The sequence below is a fragment of the Vipera berus genome, assembly GCF_964194415.1.
Source record: "Vipera berus genome assembly, chromosome: 1".
Classification (NCBI taxonomy): domain Eukaryota; kingdom Metazoa; phylum Chordata; class Lepidosauria; order Squamata; family Viperidae; genus Vipera; species Vipera berus.
The window spans coordinates 64520868-64542921 of record NC_138202.1 but is presented as its reverse complement, the minus strand read 5'-3'; the positions used below and the strand labels follow the sequence as shown (position 1 = coordinate 64542921).

At 35.0% G+C, this 22054-nt stretch overlaps 1 protein-coding gene across 1 annotated transcript in view; it reads left to right on the top strand.

The window, feature by feature from the left end:
- The window catches only part of FMN1 (formin 1), an 89242-nt gene extending 67422 nt beyond the window's left edge, over nt 1–21820 (top strand). The window contains exons 14-17 of the mRNA XM_081345392.1: nt 11612–11663; nt 12645–12794; nt 19598–19682; nt 20718–21820. Of these exons, the coding sequence (XP_081201518.1) occupies nt 11612–11663; nt 12645–12794; nt 19598–19682; nt 20718–20762 (332 nt within the window). The 3' untranslated portion in view covers nt 20763–21820. The remainder of the gene's footprint in view (nt 1–11611; nt 11664–12644; nt 12795–19597; nt 19683–20717) is intronic.
- Nucleotides 21821–22054: the final 234 nt, after the last annotated feature.

The window sequence follows — 22054 nt, the reverse complement described above, 5'->3', positions numbered from 1 at the left end:
TGGTTAGATTGCAGGGCTTCAGGAATAGGTGAAAATTAAACCAGAAGTATGATATTTATCTGGTACATATAAATACAATGCAAGATGGTTAGTTAAAAATCAGTGGTTGACCAACTGTATTTATCAAGAGTGATTTATGTGTAGTTAATCTCTATAGACTGTACTTTTTTACAGGGGTGTCACTCTTTTCAGCAGATTCCCTGGTAATTGTAGAAAAAGTTTTACAGTACAATCCTGGAACTATCTCCTTTGAAAAGCAGTGCAATTTCATTCTAAAAATGCATGCTTAGGGTTATACCATTATATAATTATGCTATGCATAATTACATGCTTTTGCATGCTTAGCTTGCCAATATACATAACTCTTGGTAATTTTCTTCATTCAACTTAGAATTCTGTAAATACTATCATTCTGCTTTTCATATTTCTTGATTAACCATGACAATATCGTCGTAGATATTATTGGATACTAAATTGCAGAATGGAAAAATAGACAAATTTTTAATTTAATAATTTTCCATTGAGTGGGATTCAAGCCACTTATTTTTCCCCTCTTACTACTCCCCAAATATAGTTTTTGATTTGCGATTAATCAAGATATACAAGCAAAATTGCTTTTCAGTAGCAATAATAACGATGATTGCAGAGGAGAAAGTGAAAACAGCACATTTCAACCAACCCTTCTCTCCATTTCAACATAAAAATATTACATATTATGTTGTAACTTTCTTAGGGCAACTCACAGATCATCAAGCTCAATGCAAACTTTTGAAATTCATCAACAAAATAGCAATGTCACCAGATAATGTTCTTTAAAAATATAATAGCAAAATTGCACTTTTATCAACTTTCTAATTTTGTAAATGATGGGAAAGCACTGCTTTTCTTTTTAAGCACTGTTATGTCCTATAAGAGGGTTTGTATTCTTCATTTTACTGAAGAGCTATTTTTCAGTCTCTTGGTACACTAAGACCTCTGTTGTACATAATATTCAATATCACCTCCATGTAAAAAGAACTTTAAGTGATTTGTTACAGAAAAGTTAGAAGATGCTACCATATCAAGGGCAGCTGTTTTTATTTTTAAAGGAACAGTCTTGGGAAGAAACTCCTGGATGACTGTCAAGCAATGCACGATATGCTAAATTAGTATTTCAGCTAGTAAATATTTTTCATTAGTGATAAAAACAAAATAAAATAGTCATTTGGAATCATTGGGAATATGCTTCAGAGTGCATTATTTTTTATCTATGATCTATTTTTTTTAGGGAGACAGTGAGTAGTTTAAAAAACATAATTTCCATGTTTTTAAAATTCCAGGAATAACCAAACATTTATTGTGTTCATGATTTTCATTGCTCCATACACAGGCATTTTTCTCTTTCTTTCCTTACCCATGAATTACAACAGCTGCAGGCAACTGGAAAAATATTAGAATTGCCAGAGATAGAACAAATATAGATGTTCCCTTTTTTTCAAGCAGTTGTTATTGAAAGCAAAAGCTCACAAAATCAATACAAATAATAGATCTAAATGTAATCTATATAAAATATATACTTAAGTAACAGAAATGCAGTAAGTTGGATGTTCCACTTTAAAATAGCAGACTGTACCTTCTGTTTGCTTTGAAATTAGCACATAATTTTCTTCAAGTAAATTTAGAATTACTTTGGGGAATAGAAATGATTCCAATCCACATCGGAATTGTTTGTGATAATGTATAGAATTCTACTCCAAATGAATAGGCTTTATTGAATTTTCTTAAAGATAATTTTAACATATATTGCTCAAAAAAATAAAGGGAACACAAGATAAGACATCCTACTATTAAATACAGTACATTGTGTTGTTTAAGTGTTCCCTTTATTTTTTTTGAGCAGTATATTTTTCTGCAGATTCATTTCCATGGTTCTCCTTAAGGGTTGGAAAGTATATAGAAAACCAACCCTTATAATACTGTTTGCTGAGCTGGGATAGACTATTTATTGTAATTATCCACAGAAAGACTAGTCAATAAGCTTCCTTGCTGAAAACTATTTATTCGTGGAGCTAAATTTTCTTGTTCATGAATGAAAATTGGTTGCTGGCCAGTTGGGACTTCAGATTCAAACTCTTTACATTTACGGAAATTTCCATCTATAGTTTTCAGTATTATAGTATATTAGAAAATATAGTTAACACATAAGTATATTCATGACAATTTAGTGGTTGAGAAGCAAAAAAGCCTAAAATGAAATAGGAACAGGCAACAAAGGTGCTTTCTTTGGCAGTGAAAAATACATTATATTACTTTATATTTCTTAATTATGTAATTCATTAATTATGGGTTTAGAAGGTTATCGAACTCCAAAAGACAACATACAACATTAAATAAAAGTAAATGCAGTAAAAGGCACAGATTATATACTTCTGGAAAAGACTATTCCTCAAACAGATGTAATTCTTTAAAAGGATGAGACCCATCCCAACCTAAAGTTTGGGAGAAAGACAATCGATCAATAAGAATAGAGCTGGAAGGGACCTTGGAAGTCTTCTAGTCCATTTCAGACAAGTGACTGTGCAATCTCTTCTTTAAAACCTCCAGTGAAGAAGCACCTTACAACTTCTGAAGGCAAGCTGTTCCACTGGTCAATTGTCCTCACTGTTAGGAAGTTTCTCCTTAGTTCCAGGTTGCTTCTCTCCTTGATTAATTTCCATTCATTCTTTCTTGTCCTGCATTCTGGTGCTTTGGTAAATAAGTTGATCCCCTCCTCTTTGTGGCAACCTTTCAAATACTGGAATACTGCTATCTTTTCTCTAGACTAGCCAAATCCAAATCCTGCAACCATACTTCATATGTTTTACTCTCCAGGCCTTTAATCATCTTAATTGCTGTTCTTTGCACTTTTTCCAAAGTCTCAACATCTTTTTTTAATGTGGTGACCAAAACTGGATGTAGTATTCCAGGTGTGGCCTTGCTAAGGCTTTATAAAGCAGTACAAATGTTTCCCATGATTTTGATTCTATGCCTCTATTTATACAACCAAGGATTGTATTAGCTTTTTTGGTGACTGCCGCACACTGCTGGCTCATGTTTAAGCAATTGTCCACTAGGACTCCAGCGTCCCTCTCACAGTTATTGTTTTTGAGTCAGGTTTCACCTAATCTGTACTTGTGCCTTTGGCTTTTCCTGCCTAAGTGTAAAACCTTGCTTTTCTCCATGTGAAATTTCATGTTGTTGGATAGGCCCATTGATCAAGTCTGTCAAGACCTTTTTGGATCCTGAGCTTGTCTTCTGTGGTGTTGGCTGTTCCTGCCAGCTTAGTGTCATCTGCAAATTTGCTGAGTTCCCTTTCTATTCCTTCATATAAGTTATTTATGAAGATATTGTGTCTAAGACAGAACCCTGTGGCACCACACTGCTTACTTTGCTCCATGTAGTACCATTAAGGATGACTTGTTGAGTATAGTTTGTCAGACAGTTACAAATCCATCTGATTGTGATGCTGTCTAGCCCACATTTTTCTAGCTTACCAAGAAGTAGTTTATGGTCTACTTTGTCAAATGCCTTGCTGAAATCTAAGTATACTATACCTACAGCATTTCACTGGACTACTAATTTAGTCACTTTGTCAAAGAATGAAATAAGATTAGTTGGCATAATCTGTTTTTAACAAACCCATGCTAGATTTTAATTATAACTTTATTTGTTTCTAGATGTTCGTAGATCTGTTTTTTTATTATCTTTTCCAGTATCTTCCCAGGTATTGATGTTAGGCTGATTGGTCTGTAGTTTCCTGGGTCTATTTTTTTCACCCTTTTTGAAGATGGGAACTACATCATCTCTTTTCCAATCTCAGGTAATTGTCCAGTGTTCTAGGATTTTTGAAAGATATGGTACAATGGTTCTAGATAACATCTGCCAGCTCCTTCAGAACTCTAGGATGTAAACCATCAGGTCCTGGTAATTTATATTTGTCAAGATCAGATAGGTGTTCTCTAACCATTTTCTTGCTTATTTTAATTTTTATTTCTAGTCTGTCTTTTACAGTTAGGTTTGTGGTAGGTTGGGCTATAGTTTCTTTTTTCGTGAAGACTGATGCAAAGAATGAGTTAAGCAGCTATGCTTTCTCTCTATTTCCTATTATTTCCATGCCATCTTCTCTCTTAAATGGACCTACTGTTTCCTTGTCTTTTTTCCTGTTATTTATATGTTGAAACAAACTTTTTTTATTATCTTTGACTTTTGTTGCACGTCTTTGTTCATTCTGAGCCTTAGCTTTCCTGACTTCATTTTTGAAGATTCAGTCTATATGCTGGTATTCTGCCTTAGTTATGTGTTCCTCTTTCCATTTTTTGTATTTGTCCTTATTGTCTTTCAGCTTATCAGAGAGATCTTTGTGCAACCGTGCTGGTTGCTTCTTGGATTTCTTGTTTTTCTTTTTCAGTGATATTGTTCTGGACTGAGCTGTTATTACCATATTTTTCAGAGTTCCCTATGCTTCTTGAGTTGTTTTCCAGGATTTTCATCCATGGAATTTTTCTTAGGTTCTCTCTGAGTTTATCAAAATCAACTCTTTTAAGGTAAGAAACTGGCTGTATTATGTTCTATTGCTTGTGTTTGTATTACATTGAATTCCAATATGACATGTTCACTCTCACCCAAAGTTCTGGCAATTTCAACTCCCTCTATCACTTCTTCTCTATGAGTAAGAATTAAATCTAGTAAAGCTTTTTCTGTAGTTCCCTACTCTACCTTTTGGATCACAAAGTTGTCAGCTAGGTTGGTTAAGAATCTGTTTGGTATTCCTCTTGCAGGTTTCACAGATGTTTTGCATATTTGTTGTTGTTAGTTGCAAAGTCGTGTCCGACCCATCGCGACCCTATGGACAATGTTCCTCCAGGCCTTCCTGTCCTCTACCATCTTCTGGAGTCCATTTAAGCTCACACCTACTGCTTCAGTGACTCCATCCAGCCACCTCATTCTCTGTCGTCCCCTTCTTCTATTTGCCAGGAATTGAGAGGGCCGGATGCCATGATCTTGGTTTTCTTAATGTTTAGTTTCAACCCAAGTTTTGCGCTCTCCTTCTTCACTCGCAACAAGAGGCTCTTTAGTTCCTCTTCACTTTCTGCCATTAGAGTGGTATCATCTGCATACCTTAGGTTGTTGATGTTTCTTCCGGCAATCTTAATTCCAACTTTTGATTCATCTAGCCCTACCTTGCTCATGATGTGCTCTGCATATAAGTTAAATAGGCAAGGCGACAGTATACAGCCTTGCCGGACTCCTTTCCCAATTTTGAACCAATCAGTGGTTCCGTGTCCAGTTCTCACTGTTGCTTCTTGGCCTGCATATAGGTTTCTCCAGAGACAAATAAGATGGTCTGGTATGCCCATCTCTTTGAGGACTTGCCATAGTATGTTATGATCCACACAATCAAAGGCTTTAGCATAGTCAATGAAGCAGAAGTAGATGTTTTTCTGGAACTCTCTAGCTTTCTCCATGATCCAGCGTATGTTAGCAATTTGATCTCTAGTTCCTCTGCCTCTTCGAAATCCTGCCTGTACTTCTGGTAGTTCTCGATCCACATACTGCTGTAGTCTAGCTTGTAGAATTTTAAGCATAACTTTACTAGCATGAGAAATGAGTGCAATGGTGCGATAGTTTGAACATTTTTTGGCACTGCCTTTCTTTGGAATTGGAATGTAAACTGATCTTTTCCAATCCTGTGGCCACTGTTGTGTTTTCCAAATTTGCTGGCAAATTGAGTGTAGCACTTTTACTGCATCGTCTTTTAAGATTTTGAATAGCTCAGCTGGAATACTGTCACCTCCACTAGCTTTGTTGTTGCTCAGCTTTTCTAAGGCCCACTTCACTTCACATTCTAGGATGTCTGGCTCGAGGTCAGTGACCACCTCATTGTGATTATCAGGGACGTTAAGCTCATTCTTGTATAGTTCTTCTGTGTAATTTTGCCACCTCTTCTTAATCTCTTCTGCCTCTGTTAGGTCCCTGCCATTTTGGTCCTTTATCATGCCCATTTTTGCATGAAACGTTCCTTTCATCTCTCCAATTTTCTTGAAAAGATCTCTGGTCCTCCCTATTCTATTGTTTTCTTCTATTTCTTTGCATTGTTCATTTAAGAAGGCATTCTTATCTCTTCTAGCTATTCTTTGGAATTCTGCATTTAATTGGGCATATCTTTCTTTTTCTCCCTTGCCTTTCGCTTCCCTCCTTTCCTCCGCTATTTGCAAAGCTTCCTCAGACAGCCATTTTGCTTTCTTGCATTTCTTTTTCTTTGGGATGGTTTTGGTTGCTACTTCTTGTACAATCTTGCGAACCTCTGTCCATAGTTCTTCAGGCACTCTGTCTATCAGATCTAATTCCTTAAATCTATTTCTCACCTCTACTGTATATTGAACAGGGACATGATTTAATTCATACCTGACTGGCCTAGCGCTTTTCCCTACTTTCTTTAATTTAAGCCTAAACTTTGCAACAAGAAGCTCATGGTCTGAGCCACAGTCAGCTCCTGGTCTTGTTTTTACTGACTGTATAGAGCTTCTCCATCTTTGGCTGCAGAGCATATAGTCAATCTGATTTCTGTGTTGACCGTCTGGTGATGTCCATGTGTAAAGCCATCTCTTGGGTTGTTGGAAAAGAGTGTTTGCTATGACCATCGTATTCTCTTGACAAAATTCTATCAGCCTGTGCCCTGCTTCATTTTGTACTCCAAGGCCAAACTTGCCTGTTATTCCAGTTATCTTTTGGCTTCCTACTTTAGCATTCCAATCCACCATGATGATAAGGACATCAGTTTTGGGTGTTCTATAAGGTGCTGTAGGGCTTCATAGAACCGGTCAATTTCATCCTCTTCAGCACTGGTGGTTGGGGCATAGACTTGGACTACTGTGATATTGAATGGTTTGCCTTGGATTCGAACTGAGATCATTCTGTCATTTTGAGGATTGTATCCCAGTATTGCTTTTCCTACTTTTTTATTGACTATGAAGGCTACTCCATTTCTTCTGAGGGATTCTTGCCTGCAGTAGTATACCTGATGGTCATCTGAATTAAATTCACCCATTCCTGTCCATTTTAGTTCACTGATACCTAAGATGTCGATGTTTAGTCTTGTCATCTCTTGTTTGACCACGTCCAGCTTTCCTTGATTCATGGATCTTACATTCCAGGTTCCTTATGGAGAAAAAATCTTTACAGCATCGGACTTTCCTTTCACCACCAGACATATCCACAGCTGAGCATCCTTTCGGCTTTAGCCCAGTCGCTTCATTCTTTCTGGCGCTACTAGTACTAGCCCTCTGCTCTTCCCCAGTAGCATATTGGACGCCTTCCGACCTGAGGGGCTCATCTTCCAGCGTCATATCGTTTTGCCTTTTGGTACTGTCCATAGGGTTTTCATGGCAAAGATACTGGAGTGGTTTGCCATTTCCTTCTCCAGTGGATCACATTTTGTCAGAACTCTCTGCTATGACCTTTCCGTCTTGGGTGGCCCTGCACAGCATAGCTCATAGCTTCATTGAATTACGCAAGCCCCTTCGCCACGACAAGGCAGTAATCCATGAAGGGGTTTTGCATATACATATGATTAAACAAATTAGCAACATAAATGAAAAATTGTAAACACAGAATCAAAAAAGTATTAAAAGGGCAAAGTTAAACCAACCTTTCCCATTCTGACTCCCTTCAGATGTATTGGTTCAACAAGTAGAATTTTCCATCAACCTGGAGAAGATTGAAGTATAATGTAACTAAATCTAATTAATTGTTTTTAATTTCATTTATTTGACTGCTCTATTCAAACCAACTCAGGGCAGTGATTCCAACCAACTCTGAGTAATGTCCATCTCAGCTTCAGATTATTTAGTCTCCATAATCACTAAGTTGGGGAGTTTTCCTCATATGAGAATGGGTTTTATACAGATTTATCATATTGGGATGAAGAAGTACCTATCTTTTCAGTGAAATTGTATTATTTACCATCCTTGTTTATGAAAACATTTATTGTTTTGATATTTATATAGAGAGACTAACCAATAGGAGAAACATTTGTCCATAGTCTACTTTGGTATACGGATAAGAATTTAAAGTTTGACAATCTTACTGAACCAACACCTACTACAATACTTTTCTAACACTGAACTATACATAGATGCTGTTCTTTTTCTTTCATTTTTAAAATATTAAATTATAAAATTTAAAAAAATACTTTTGCCATATTATTATATTTTAGTTCCTATTATTTATTTTTTTGTGCGAAGAAACAGATGTGTGTTCCATATAAAATGCACATATATTTCTTCTTATGCCTCCAATGTCTATCACAAACTCTCCAATTCCGATGCTCATTCTGATTTAAAAGACTATATGGCAGAATAATTCATTATAGACAGGTAATAAAAGAATAATGAAATGAGATGAAGCAATTCACAGTGTGAAAAAAGTCTACACAAATCCATAGAAAATTAATTTCAATTTTGGCATTTTCCTGCTGTGCCTTTAAAATGAACCCATGCTCCCGACCACCAGAAATGTTTATTTGTAAAAGGAAAATGTCATAATGAAGGAAGAGAATTCTTTAATCCGTTCTCCATTCCAGCACTCTAGAAAACTTACCTTAAGTGTAAGAGGCTGCTGCACATATTATATTCCTAAAGCTTTACTTGATTGTATGAAATCAATCTTTACTAAGTTCAGTTTATAAAATATAACCTCAACTCCATAAATCATTCTAAGCATCCCTCAGGAGGAAATAATGCTGCGTTTTGTTTTGTTTTTTCTAAAAAGAACTCAAATAAACACATCCATAAGCTTTTTTAAAAGTTGGGTTCATGTACAGTTATTAATTTTTGCAACTCTATTACCCAATATACTTATTTGCTCGGTATTTGTGACAGTTTCCTGTTTTACAAATGACCTGTTTCCTATTCTTATTAACCATAATTCATCATACTTCTGAGCATACTAAGTCCACCCCACCCCTTCCCCCATAAAAAATCCTTCATTTTTATAAGTATAGTCTGTCTGGTTTATTTTTTCAAAAGCTGAACAGATTGGTTTCATACATATTCTGTTTAAAAGGGATTAAAACCAATTTTCCAGTTTCTTAAATTGTTTGCCTGTATTTAGCAATCTCAGAAAGATTAGTCTTTCTGTTTTCTTTGGAATAAAGAAAATGAAAAATATTCTTTTTTATTGTGTTAAACAATACTATGTTTTAAAAGTTACCATGTTTAACCACATTTGGGGTATAATGATTGATTAATAATGTGTATGCAGGAGAATCATATTTTAAAAATTCATTTTTGCAGTTGTTTCCCAGAAAAATACTGAGTTTTGAGACATATACTATGATTGGTCTCAATTTATTTTGGTATTATATTTCAAAAGAGGATATGAACTGAAACGCATTTTAAAATATGTTCCATTTCTTGAGTATATAAAAAAACAAACTTTGAAAAGCTTTTTCTGTTGATATACAAACATATCCAAGAAAAATGAATTATATAATATCTGTCTTAGCTGGCTTTATTGCTATAATTGCCTAGTAAACTTACCTTCAACACAATTTTGACAAATTTATAGGCAACATTATCCATTTTTAAACAGAACATAATTTCTTGGTTTCCTTGTATTACCTCTGATAATAAACAATTGGATTTGTTCTATGGGTGGAATGTATAAATATAATCAGTATTTTGGGGTTATTTTTAAATGTTATTTGAACTTTCATGCATCATGTAGTTGAAAACTGTCAAGATATTTTCCAAAATATCTCAAGTGTAAGAACAAGTAACACTTTACGATTTGCAAACCCATTTATAAAAATATTTATACATAACTTGAAAACAGTTTACTTCCATAAGTTTGTTAAATAGACCAAACTAATCTGGGTTGAAAACAGATTTTAACTAAACTGGCCATGGAGAATGGCAACCCACTTTTTTGTCTTCCAGTTGTTCAAGGTGTATATAAAATTCCTAATCTGATGGCACTGAGATGTTTCTCCAGAGAGATACTGGAGATGGCAAGCCTGAATCCTAATATAATAGGCTGCTACAATGACCTTGAAGATCAGGAGGAAGACCTGCAACTAAGCAACATTCAGATAAGAGAAATCTGAATCCAAAGCAGAAATGAAGTTTGAGAAAATGTCTCAGATTAAACTCCACCCCCTTTATCTTTATAGATAAAGACAGGGAGGGAGAAACATAAATCACCATAAAAGAGAAGAATAAAAGCAGTTTTGGTCTTCATAATTTTGGTTTCCAAGTCTGGTCTACCTCAAAGGGCTAACATCTAATCAGAATAAAACAGGGATTGCACTGGAAAAGGAGAAATGTGGTGAACAATCTTGTAATTCTGACCCTACATAAAGCAACTTTGTATTTAAGCCAATCTCATTTATACATTATCAAACAATTTTGTTTATTCATTTATTAAGGATATTTATTTGGCTATCCTTCTACCAAAGAAATACTGAATGGCATACAAAATTGAAAACAAAACCAGTCACAATCCATTTTATGTTTACTAAGAGTTCCTTGAGCCTGATTTTATCAATTTCCATATATTAGAATCCATTTGAAGCTATTGAAAATAGGGTGAATACATAAGTGTACAGAGCATCATTTTTATTATGGTTTAGATAATTGTAGCTATTACAGTTGGATTAAAAATTGACTCTATTACTTACCTGTAAACTACCACTGGTTTACACAGCTAAGCTTTATGGAATTTGTCATCAGTATAGATTTCCAGATTTAGTCCATAGTAACCTTGGAGACACGGGAAGGGTTGTCATATATATGGTTCATATATTTTGTGAAATTCAGCTATGTAGCACTATCAATATCATCTCTGGCCACCTGGTAGAAAATGTTTCATTATAATTCCACAAAAAAATTCCCAGGATATATCTGTATGTTGGAATCAGAATGGATAAGAGACCATAGTTTCTGAGTTACTTACACTTCTAGACAGAAGTGTAAGTAATCTTTCTTGTCAGGATCTGAAATATCTTTGTATGATAACTTTGGTCCTGAACATCTAAATATTTTTCCTTTAGAATTTCTTGTGCTCTCTGAGCTTGGTTGTTTACAACCTGAGCTACAAACCCTGAGGTACAGTAATTCTGGGATACAGCTACAAATACAGGCAAATATATCTCTTTTGTTGGATATGTCCTTCATGGATTAAAAAAGCGATTAACTAGAGAACATATGGAATCTATTAGCTACAAGGAGACCAAAATCATTGTGAATTGTGTATACCTTCACTGTAAATAAAGCATCTTTGTAACACAATAAAAATAAGTGCTTTATTATTGGTCTGTACAGCATCTCCTCACAAGTAGTCCCTTCATCATCATAAGAATAGCATATACTTTTGTTCTAAAAGTGTTTTAGCCAATTACACCAGCCTCTGTATTTATGGAATATTTTTAAGCCAATTAGTCAGTGTTCTTCCCTACAATGTTTACAAGGATGACATAATTTCTTAATTCATAATCCATATGTTAATATTCCAAATATTCATTTTTCTATGAGCAGTGTGAAATTATAAAACACACGTTCAGATTTCTAAAATTATTTTAAAATGCTTTTTGCAGCTGTAGAAGAACACAAGGCAGAGGAAATTCTCCTGGACAATGCACAAAAGTGGTAAGCTCTCTAGTGTTCTTAACTCTGTGGATTATAAATTCAGAAATATCTTTAAATAGTATTAGGATTGGGATTCTTTCTTCAAATGCATATTACTCTTTCCAGCATTTTCATACAGTTAGAACTTGTGTGGGGAGATTAAATTATAGGTGAAAATATATACAGTGCACAGAGAAATCCAACAGGACTGAATTTAAGTGAAAGATGTGTTTTCCTGTAACAGCTTTCTTTTCATATGAAAGAAAGGTTGCTTGGTTAAAAACATGGGAAGTATTCTGTCACTTCTTTGAAGAAAACAGAAGTCAGGGAACAATACTATATGCTAAGCTTACTATAGGTCCAAAAGATCATTTAAGAATATTTTAGTCTTCTTTCAGGTCAAAAACCCAAAACCTTGCAAAATGTCCATTGAAGCTTTACATATGCATAGTTTCACCAGCCACATCCTTCTTCAGTATAAGAAACTTAATTCTAGATCTCAGTGCCCGCAATTTAAGTCTTAAATTGTCCTTAAGCAATATACCCTTGATAAGTTCACCTCATCTTTATCCCTGTTGTTCCAACTTGCTTGGAGACACAAACGAAGAAGCAGAAGCTACATGGGAGGTAAAAATAGTCCTAGGGATATTCACCACAAGATTGTGACTTCCAGTAGTCTGGAACAAATAATGTATTTTCAGTATATTAATACCTGCAAACCTTCAGTTAGGGAGAGGTTGCCATGACTTTGAATTAATAGTCTATTAGGGAGAGATTTATTGGGGAATGTACAATGGTACAATTCAGTGCCATTTCTCTAAACAACTTTTTAAAATGTGATTCGTTCTCAGATCTTACCTACCATTTTGCTTTTTTTTGCTTTTTCTGTTTCTTTTTTTGGGGGAGGGAATTTCTAGTCAGTAATCTATGCTAGCAAACTTGCCATTGAATTTCCCCAGTGAGTTTACATTTATCCATTTTTTCCCCTTGTACATCCTCCAGCTTTGAAGAAATGGTGAGGTACTATGGAATAAAGCCAAAATCTGGTGACAAGGAGACCACGCCAAATTATGTTTTCATGGTTTGGTATGAGTTCTGCAGTGACTTTAAGACTACTTGGAAACGGGAGAACAAAAACATTTCCAAAGAAAGGTAAGGTTCCAATAAAGCCATTAATATTATTTTAGAAGTCTGGGGAGCTGTTCATTTTCAAACTCAACAAATTATACTCCTGTATTCCTCAGGCATCACTGTTTTCTTTAAGATCAAATGGACCTCAAGGAAAGATTATTCCCTCAGGGTGCCTAGGGAAATTGACCAAAGGGATGTTGTCCCCACAAAAAGATAAACACATATAATCTGATAAATTACACTTTCTTAACCCCTTCCAGTTGGTAGCTAGTAAAATGAAAAAGGAACTGTGCTAATTTGGAACAGATTGCTTTTCTTTGCATTTTCATGTTGGACAACTTTAAGTGAGGCAATATTGGTGTTGCAGACAGCACTAACAAATAAAAGTGAATATGTCCACGCTTGCATCAAAGGGAAACCTATGGGATTCAGACCACATTTAGCACAGTGTCAAAATCCTATACTGAGTTTATAGGATTATTTCTTGGCATCTTGCTGTGTAGCTCAAATTCCATGCCATGCCATGTCCCATCATTTCCTGATTTTATTAGTTTTTAGTTAACACCCTTTTGTGTTAAGGTTTGAACTGTTTGAAAGTTTAAAGAGAAAAAAGAAAGATTGGGATGATTATTTAATAATTTCATCACTGTAGTATATTCTTTTGTATTGTAACAAGTTTGCATTAAAAATATAACATATTTTAAATGACATATTATAATATTGTTTCCCAGTCCAGTGGTCTTGCTACATTTCATTTTACTTCCCCCTCCTATTGAATTCACTTATATGACTCTCACTTCTTATACAGCCAAATTAATCCCATACTCATTCATCAGAAAACAGGCTGGGATTGATTTGAAAGTTTGCAGAAATGGAACGCTCCCTCTTCCTGAACCCAGCCTAATGATGATTGGGCATGCTTAGTAATCATGGAATGGTTCTAGAGAAGGGAAATGAAATAAATATTCTAGAAGAAGACATGGCTAGAAACCTATACTCCTGGACCACTCCACATTATATTATTTTGGAGTAGGTTCCATTTGTCCAGAATGCAACTTTCTAGTATAGCCTGCCTTCCTTCCTTCCTTCCTTCCTTCCTTCCTTCCTTCCTTCCTTCCTTCCTTCCTTCCTTCCTTCCTTCCTTCCTTCCTTCCTTCCTTCCTTCCTTCCTTCCTTTTATTTTAAATTATGTTCTATGGAACCCCATGGGTTTTGCAAGAATTGGTTGTGGTTCTGTGAGAGACTAATACACACATTAAAAAGTTCCTTTAACTCAGCCAGTTTTCTATCATTTGAACTTTGACACTTGATCAGGGGTAATGGGATTTTTTTTAAAAAAAAAAGTGGTGTTGCCAGAAAAAAACTAAAGACCTCTGTTATATGTCATGCTTCCTAATAAATTATATTGTTTGTAATCAACTTTTGAAGCATACAGGTAGCAAAATATCTGAGCAAATAGACTAATGAGTAACATAATTCAAATTAGTAATAAAGTAAAAGGAAACTATAAAATGATAATGTTCAGTTCAGTTCTAACATTCTTGAATATTTATTTTGGTATATTTGTTGCCAAACCCAACAGATTCTATTGTTAAATAGACACCAGCTTCTATTTTAATACAGGAATTGAAAAGCAAAATATTATGGGATTATGTGCCACAGAAATGCAAAGTAAGGAATATAGTAGCTTGCTGGGAATGAACACAAATTTTTCAGGCAAGCATCTCCTTCCTCATATGACATCTAGTGAAAAGCTGGATGAAGGCTAACAATTATTCTAAACATTTAAAGCATGTGTGTATGTGTGTTGTGTGTTCCTTATATTAAACAAGCAAAGACTACATTACTATTCTTGAGCCTAAATGAATAACTTGCCACATAGTAGTTGGCATTCAACATAATAACAATGTTAATTGTCCAACACTAGAAGCATAAATTTGCTTAAACGAGCTATTTTAAATTAGATGCAGATGTGGATAATTCAGTAAATTACTTTACTTTTTATACAAAGAGATGTGCAAACATTGTGGGTCATTGGTGTCTTTCATCACAAGCAGCAATCTTAAGCAGCAGTCACTTTTTTCTGCTTAGAAAGAAAATGTCAGGGAAGGGAAAGTCCTCTTAGACTTGATATTAGACATAATATAGAAGCTATTTCCATTTTGCCTGTGAAACGGCATATAAAGATTTCATCATTATCCCCAGCAGTCACATGAAGTCAGGAAAAACAACCAAATCCTCACCAGGCCTTCTTTTCAAGTAAATGATAATTGATTCTTAAAAAGGTTACTAATATAAACAGTGTGGTTCAGTTGGATTAATTAGGAATTAATTAAGAAATTCCATCTGTATTGTTCTCCTCTTTACAGCAAGTGTTTCACAATCTGAGCAAGTTTAAGTTGGGTTAACTTCAACTCCAGAATCATGACTTCTGGAAGTTGATGTCCACATGTCTTAAAGTTGTTGTGGTTGAGAAGCAGCGAGATGTAGAATTTAAAGATCAAAGTCGTGAGCACATTTTGTATCTTTCCATCTTTCAACAAAATTGTCCCAGTCTGCACCTTCTTTCAACCTCACGTGATTTCACAGTTTGACCACTGCAGCAAATGTCCAGAGTTTGAATGTACATTTATATAAATATGAAGCTTTAAATAATTGCTGATATTTAGAATATGAATACTTAGATGACATTAGTATGCAGCTAATGTTTTGTCTTTTGCACTTGTGGGAAAATGCTAGGAAGGAAAAAAATATACAGAAGAAGAAACAATGAGTTCAGTGTGAAGGTTTTCTATTCTTTGTGATTTTTTTTAAGATAGGTAAATATTCAAGTTTCCATCTGCCCAAGTGGAGAAAAATGTCTTATACCCCTCTCCCATGCTCTAGAGAAAAATGATCCAGCATACTAAAGAGAGGTAGGGGCTATCAGAAAAGAGGCAGTAGCATTATGTTTAAAAAAACATAATTCTTTTTCACCAAGCCTTCTGTCATGGGCAAAATTGTTCCATAGACAAAACATTGCTTAGAAACAATTCATATTCCATTCATATTACCCTATGGATATCAAAGAAAATTCTAAAATATCATATTCCAACAGGTGATTTTTCTTCCTGAAGTGTAAATGTCCATTCCTCCATACGTCACCTGTGTTTCTCAAACTTGGAAACTTTAAAATGGATGAATGGTGGCCTGCTGGAGAATTCTGGGAATTGAAGTCCATCCCATCTTAAATTGTCAGGTTGAAAAACACTAAACTAGCTTATTCTGCAAACCTGGTTTGGAATTGATGGTATAAAATATGTTGTTAGTTACAAAATTGAGTTATTTTGTTATACTTAACGTTGTTCCCTATAAATTTATTCCCATGGTGACAAAGCATGTTTTGATGTTATGCATGAACTCAGCCTAAAATAATATTTATGTATATGTATTTTCAAAAGTAATTGTGCACTTACTCACACACTGAAAATCATTTGAAGCAAGCATTAAGTATGCAGTAATAAATGCCAAATAAAACTTAACTATTTCTGTATTGATTGAACAATATACCCTGAAGAAGCTAAGAACACTTTTTTAAAAAAAACTGTTAACAAAGGATATTATACTATAGAATAGAATAGAATAACAGAGTTGGAAGGGACCTTGGAGGTCTTCTAGTTTAACCCCCTGTTCAGGCAGGAAACCCTATACCATTTAAGACAAATGGTTGTCCAATCTCTTCTTAAAAACTTCCAGTGTTGGAGCATTCACACCTTCTGGAGGCAGGTTGTTCCACTGATCAATTGTTCTAACAGTCAGGAAATTTCTCCTTAGTTCTAGGTTGCTTCTCTCTTCGATTTGTTGTGCAGGATCTGAGGTGTTGCTTGGTAAAGAAATACAGGAAACCAGAAGTTGCCTTTTTAAGCTTTACATTTTTATTCAGCTGAACAAAGATGGGCTCCTCCAAAAGAGAGAAGCCCCGAATGACAGGAAATTCCAATATTTATACTTGTTGGTTACATAAGCAATTCACCCAGCAAAGCTGACACACATAAGATAAAGACTTCACAAAGAAAGGCTGGCACACCATAGATAAGAAAGGAGAAAGCAGAAATAGCTAAATATGTTCCTTTTGGGTGTTTCTCTAAAGATACTGCATGTAGGGTGACCTGGGACATTGGGTGTTTTCCTTGCTGACCTTCCATGACTCTGCATCCATGACTCTGCAAGTACCCAAAGATAGCAGGGCCATCTGCACATATTCACAATGTATGCCTTGTATGCTTTCCCCTGATTCCAGATCAACATAATCCCCCCTTACATACTTTGAGCAGTGCATAGAAGTATGATCATCAAACTGGTTAGTTTCCATCCATTGCTTCTTGTCCTGCCTTCAGGTGCTTTGGAAAATATCTTGACTCTCTCTTCTTTGTGGCAGCCCCTGAGATATTGGAACACTGTTATCATGTCACCTCTCGTCCTTCTCTTCATTAAACTAGACAGACCCAATTCCAGCAACCATTCCTTATATGTTTCAGCCTCCAGTCCCCTGATCATATTTGTTGCTCTTCTCTGCACTCTTTCTAGTTATTGATCTTTTCTTCCATTCAGTCATGTCTGACTCTCGAAAACTGCCTGGGCAAATCCTTGCAGTTTTCTTGGTTAGATTTTTTTTTCAGAAGTTATGCCATTGCCTCTTTCCTAGGGCTAGGAGAAGGTGATTGGCCCAAGGTCACACACCCAGCTTCATACCCAAGGTGAGATTATAACTCTCAGTCTCCTGTTTTCTAGCCTGATGGCTTAACCTCTACACAAAACTGGCTCTCAATTATAGTTGGAATCTTTCAATATCCCAAATTCTGTTAATCATAAGGAATTTAATATGTTTTGAGAATGTCTTATGGCAGCAGCTGGTTATAGAAGGTCCATCCTGCTGGCTTTGATACCAAATCAGTCTTTTGGTATCAAATCACTTCATGCCTTAATTCCCATCCTTTTCTCCCTTGATCCTTTGAATGAAAAGGAGGCCATGGGGTTAAGTAAGCAGCCTATTTTCATCCTTAGCCCTGACACAACACTTATGTATTCTTGAAAAGGTGAAACTTTTATACTAGCAAATAGCAAAAATATATTTTAAAGCTAGTTAAGATTGTTAACACATGAACAATTTATTTAATGTGTGCAATTACAAAAAATATATGTACTTTTATAATGATCTTGAATTGGCTAGTAAGTGTGAATGACTATGTATGTGTTTGTTATTTGACCTACTATAAAAACATTTAGATTTAAAAATATGCTTTTCCCCAAAGTTGACTAGATAGGAATATTAACAATTTGGGCTGAAAGTTTTAGTGTTCAATTTTTTATAGAAATTTGTTTGCTTGTTTGTTTTACCATAGAATATTCTAGTCTTATTTCCATTATTTTCTAGGATATAGGAACCATTAAGGAGACAATTCTGTACTTTTTTGAATTAGTGTCTAATTGGCACTGCAGTTCTTGTTTCCATATTCCGCAGTAGCTGAAATTTTTGAAGTAATCTGCTGGGCCACTGACAGTGTTTTGTAATAGATCAGAATTTTATGGGGTTACTTTAAATGTCACTTAGAAATGGACAACTGATACTATTTAGCTAGCCACGATTATTTAAGGTTCTGTTCCACTAACCAGCAATAACATGGTAATCCAACTAACTGTATTGTATATTATAGTCCTAGCTGATTCAACCAAAATAGTTATTAAAGAAGCTTAGGTTTTGTTGCTGAATTCCATGGATGAAATTTTCTTTATACTCAGCTCTGTTCAACAAGACATTCCAGTGTTCGATAAAAATTATAGTTTGATCTCTCAGTGAGCTGGTAGTAGCAATATATAGCAATTTTTTTGTTTGTTTGTGGTGTGGACCACTTGGTACTGACACACCATCAAAATGGTCATTAGAGATCAAGAACAATCCATGAATTAAGAGCAAGAGAGCCAATGTATAAAAATTTAATACATGTCTTCAGTACTAACTGAGATGTTAAAATGTAATGTCTGGCATTTCACAGGATTTACACCTTGATGTCATTACTGATTGGAGTTAGTACTGCATCATAATGACCCTAATGAAGGTCATACTGGCCTGATAAGTGCTTTCTTGCAAGAGAAGAACTATGGTTCAGTAACAGAACACATGCTTTGCAATGAAACACCCTAAATCCATTTCACAGTATTTTCAGGTTGGATTGGAGAAGCTCTGGGGGACTGTTCCCAATCAGTGCTAATATGAGTAAGGAGTTGGATCAATGATTATCTCAGTAAAAGCCTTGGTGGAGCAGTGGGCTAATGCCTCCTTAAGTAACACCAGCTGCCTGCAATTAGTGCAGGTTCGCATCCCACCAGGCTCAAGGTTGACTCAGCCTTCCATTCTTCCGAGGTAGGTAAAATGAGGACCCAGATTGTTGGGGGCAATTAAGCTGACTTTGTAATAATGCCACTTGGGGTGTGTGTGAAAGCCCTAATAAGCAGGCATATACATAGAATGAAGGCTACTGCTAAGCTTGTAAGCCGCCCTGAGTCTTCGGAGAAGGGCGGGATATAAATGGAATTAAAATAAAAAATAAAAATAAAATAAAAGACATTTTGTTAGGAAAATTCTCACTGGTACTGAATGTAGGTTAGGTCTTATACCAGCTCTAAAAATTTAGATAATATTTTTTCCAAATTTGCCAGATAAGAGAATTGGTGTAGATTCTGTGTGTTTGCTTTATAAAGTATAGCTATTTAGGAAAACAACTTTTATGTGGTGAACATATATCATTTTTAAAGCTCTAATAATACTTGCCTATATTTTGTTTTAGACTTCAAGTGGCTCAGCAATCAGTGAGCAAATTAACTTCAGAAAAGAAAGTGGAAACTAGGAAAATCAATCCAACTGCCAGTCTGGTATGTTATGTTCATATTGTGATTCTGGTTTTTTTTAATATAGCTGGAAGTTTTAGTTAAAAGCAAGTATGTATTTTCAATTTTAGGATAGGTATCCTAAAGGCTTTTTCCTGCAATGACATTATGACCTGGAGCCAATTTACAAAATCACTGTGGATCTTAACTCAACATCGTTTCCTGCTGCATTCTATAAATTAAATAATCCCAGACATTGTTTTTGCTTTTCAAGAGTCCATTTCTAAAATATGAATGTGAAACTATAGACAGAAAAGATAGTTAATAGCACATTCCTGTAAGACTCTCTCTAAATTTGTCATTTTAATCTATTTAAGAACAAGTTCTAGGTTGCTGGATTTTGTCCAGTATTGACTGCTCTTTTTTTATGAAGACAGATGGAAAATTCTTTTGCTTCATGTAGATGCTTAATACAGGTACCAGCTAGCTAGAGGGAATTAAGTCCAATTTATTTTATTGAGTAACATGTAGAAGCTTTGTTACATATAAAGATTTGGCTATTTATTTGAGGGACAGTCTGATGTCGAGCAGGTATATGAAATCAAAAGAGAGTTTGCTGTTAATTAATTTGGTAGAAATTATCCAAAATAGTGTATGATAATGTATGGCTATCAAGGTTGTATTGCGTTTGGTCTACAGTTACATTACCATGCAGCTTGCCACATGGACTGGGTAAAATACTTATTTTTGAAGGAAAGGGAATGGAAAAACCCCAACAAGTAGTTGGCTTCAAATCATGCTGTTAGTCTTTCTTTTTTCTTTACTTCTACCACTTTTAACTGTCGGTGTTTTTTTCACATTTGTAATTTTTACAGACAACAACAGGCTTTTTGACATATACTTAAAACCATATCCTTCCCTGTCTTAGTGTGGCACTTCAGGACGGGGAAGCTTATGTCTACTCTGGTTTCAGATTGTTCCATTCTTTTGGCGTAAACCATATACTTCCTGCAGTTTGAAAAAAAGATGGAAAAGCTAAACCAAAGAATGATAATAAACTCCTTTTCTCCTAAACAACAGAAAGAAAGACTACGTCAGAAAGAAGCTGGTGTGACTCCCAACTGAAAGAAGATCCCAGAACAAAAAGAAAATAATGACAGTGTGACCTGGGTGATGTTACTCGTAGCCCCTTCCCTTCGGGAGCACCTTATTTTAGATGAAGTTCTGTTCTGCTTTTTTCTTCCGACAATCCGCCAAAGACTTTTCAATCCCTTGGTTTATACCAACAAGGGAATGCTAAGGAGTTTGTTTACATGGGAATTAGGAAGGGTTCCCCAGTAACTGTTTCTTATGTGGTTGAAGCTGAATGGTTTTCTTAAAAGCAAAGAACGTCTCTATGCAAAGTGCACTAGTATGGAAGAGAGCAAATCTGGATTTTAGGCAGGGAAATAAATAGCTTTATATCATCTGCAACAGATGTAGGGGATGGTTAATATAAGTTTATTGAAGATTTGCTGAATTGGTGTCTGCCTAAAATTATTTGTATGGCATTCAAACGGTTAAGTTTATCTTCTATATTTTATTATAATTATTTTTATAAGAAGCTCAGTCTATGAATAGGAATAGAAATACTGTTTTTGCACATATGGAGACAGAACTAATATCAAAATGTATGCTGCACTTGTATTGACTAATATTTCGAGTTTTGTTGCTGTTTTAATGATAGAATGGTAAAATGAAGAACTTGCATATCTAGATGAGGTCCAGATAGCAGTCTTCAACCATACATTATTTATAATCATTTAATTGGATGCTGTACAAAAACTGTCTCCATTATTTATAATTAATCTAAACCAAAGTCTATATTCTTTAACAGTTAACATTTTGATATAACCAATGTTTAGATATTTCTACATAATTCTGTGAGTATGTATGTGTCTGGAACAGAGTGTGCACACTTATGTACAAATACATTTTCTACTTACATTATATGTATATATATAGTGTTTGTTAAGTATTTAGAATACCTTGCTAGGCCCCAAACACGGGGCAAATCTTATTTACTGTTTCAGCCTAACCCAAGGCCATCCACAGGCAGTAGTCACAACAGTGACAGCTCATATTTGTGTAAATTAGCAATCCAAAATTTTTTACATACATATATATGTGTGTGTGTGTGTGTGTGTGTGTGTGTGTGTAATTTTTTTTTGGATTGCTAACAAAGAATTAAAGGGAGGCTGATATGCATTTCAAACTTATTTGTTCTCATCAGTCAGCCATACCCTTCTGAGATTTGACTGATGAGAACAAATAAGTTTGAAATGCATATCAGTCTCCCTTTAATTCTTTGTTAGCAATCAAAAAAATTTATATATATATATATATATATATATATATATATATATATATATATATAT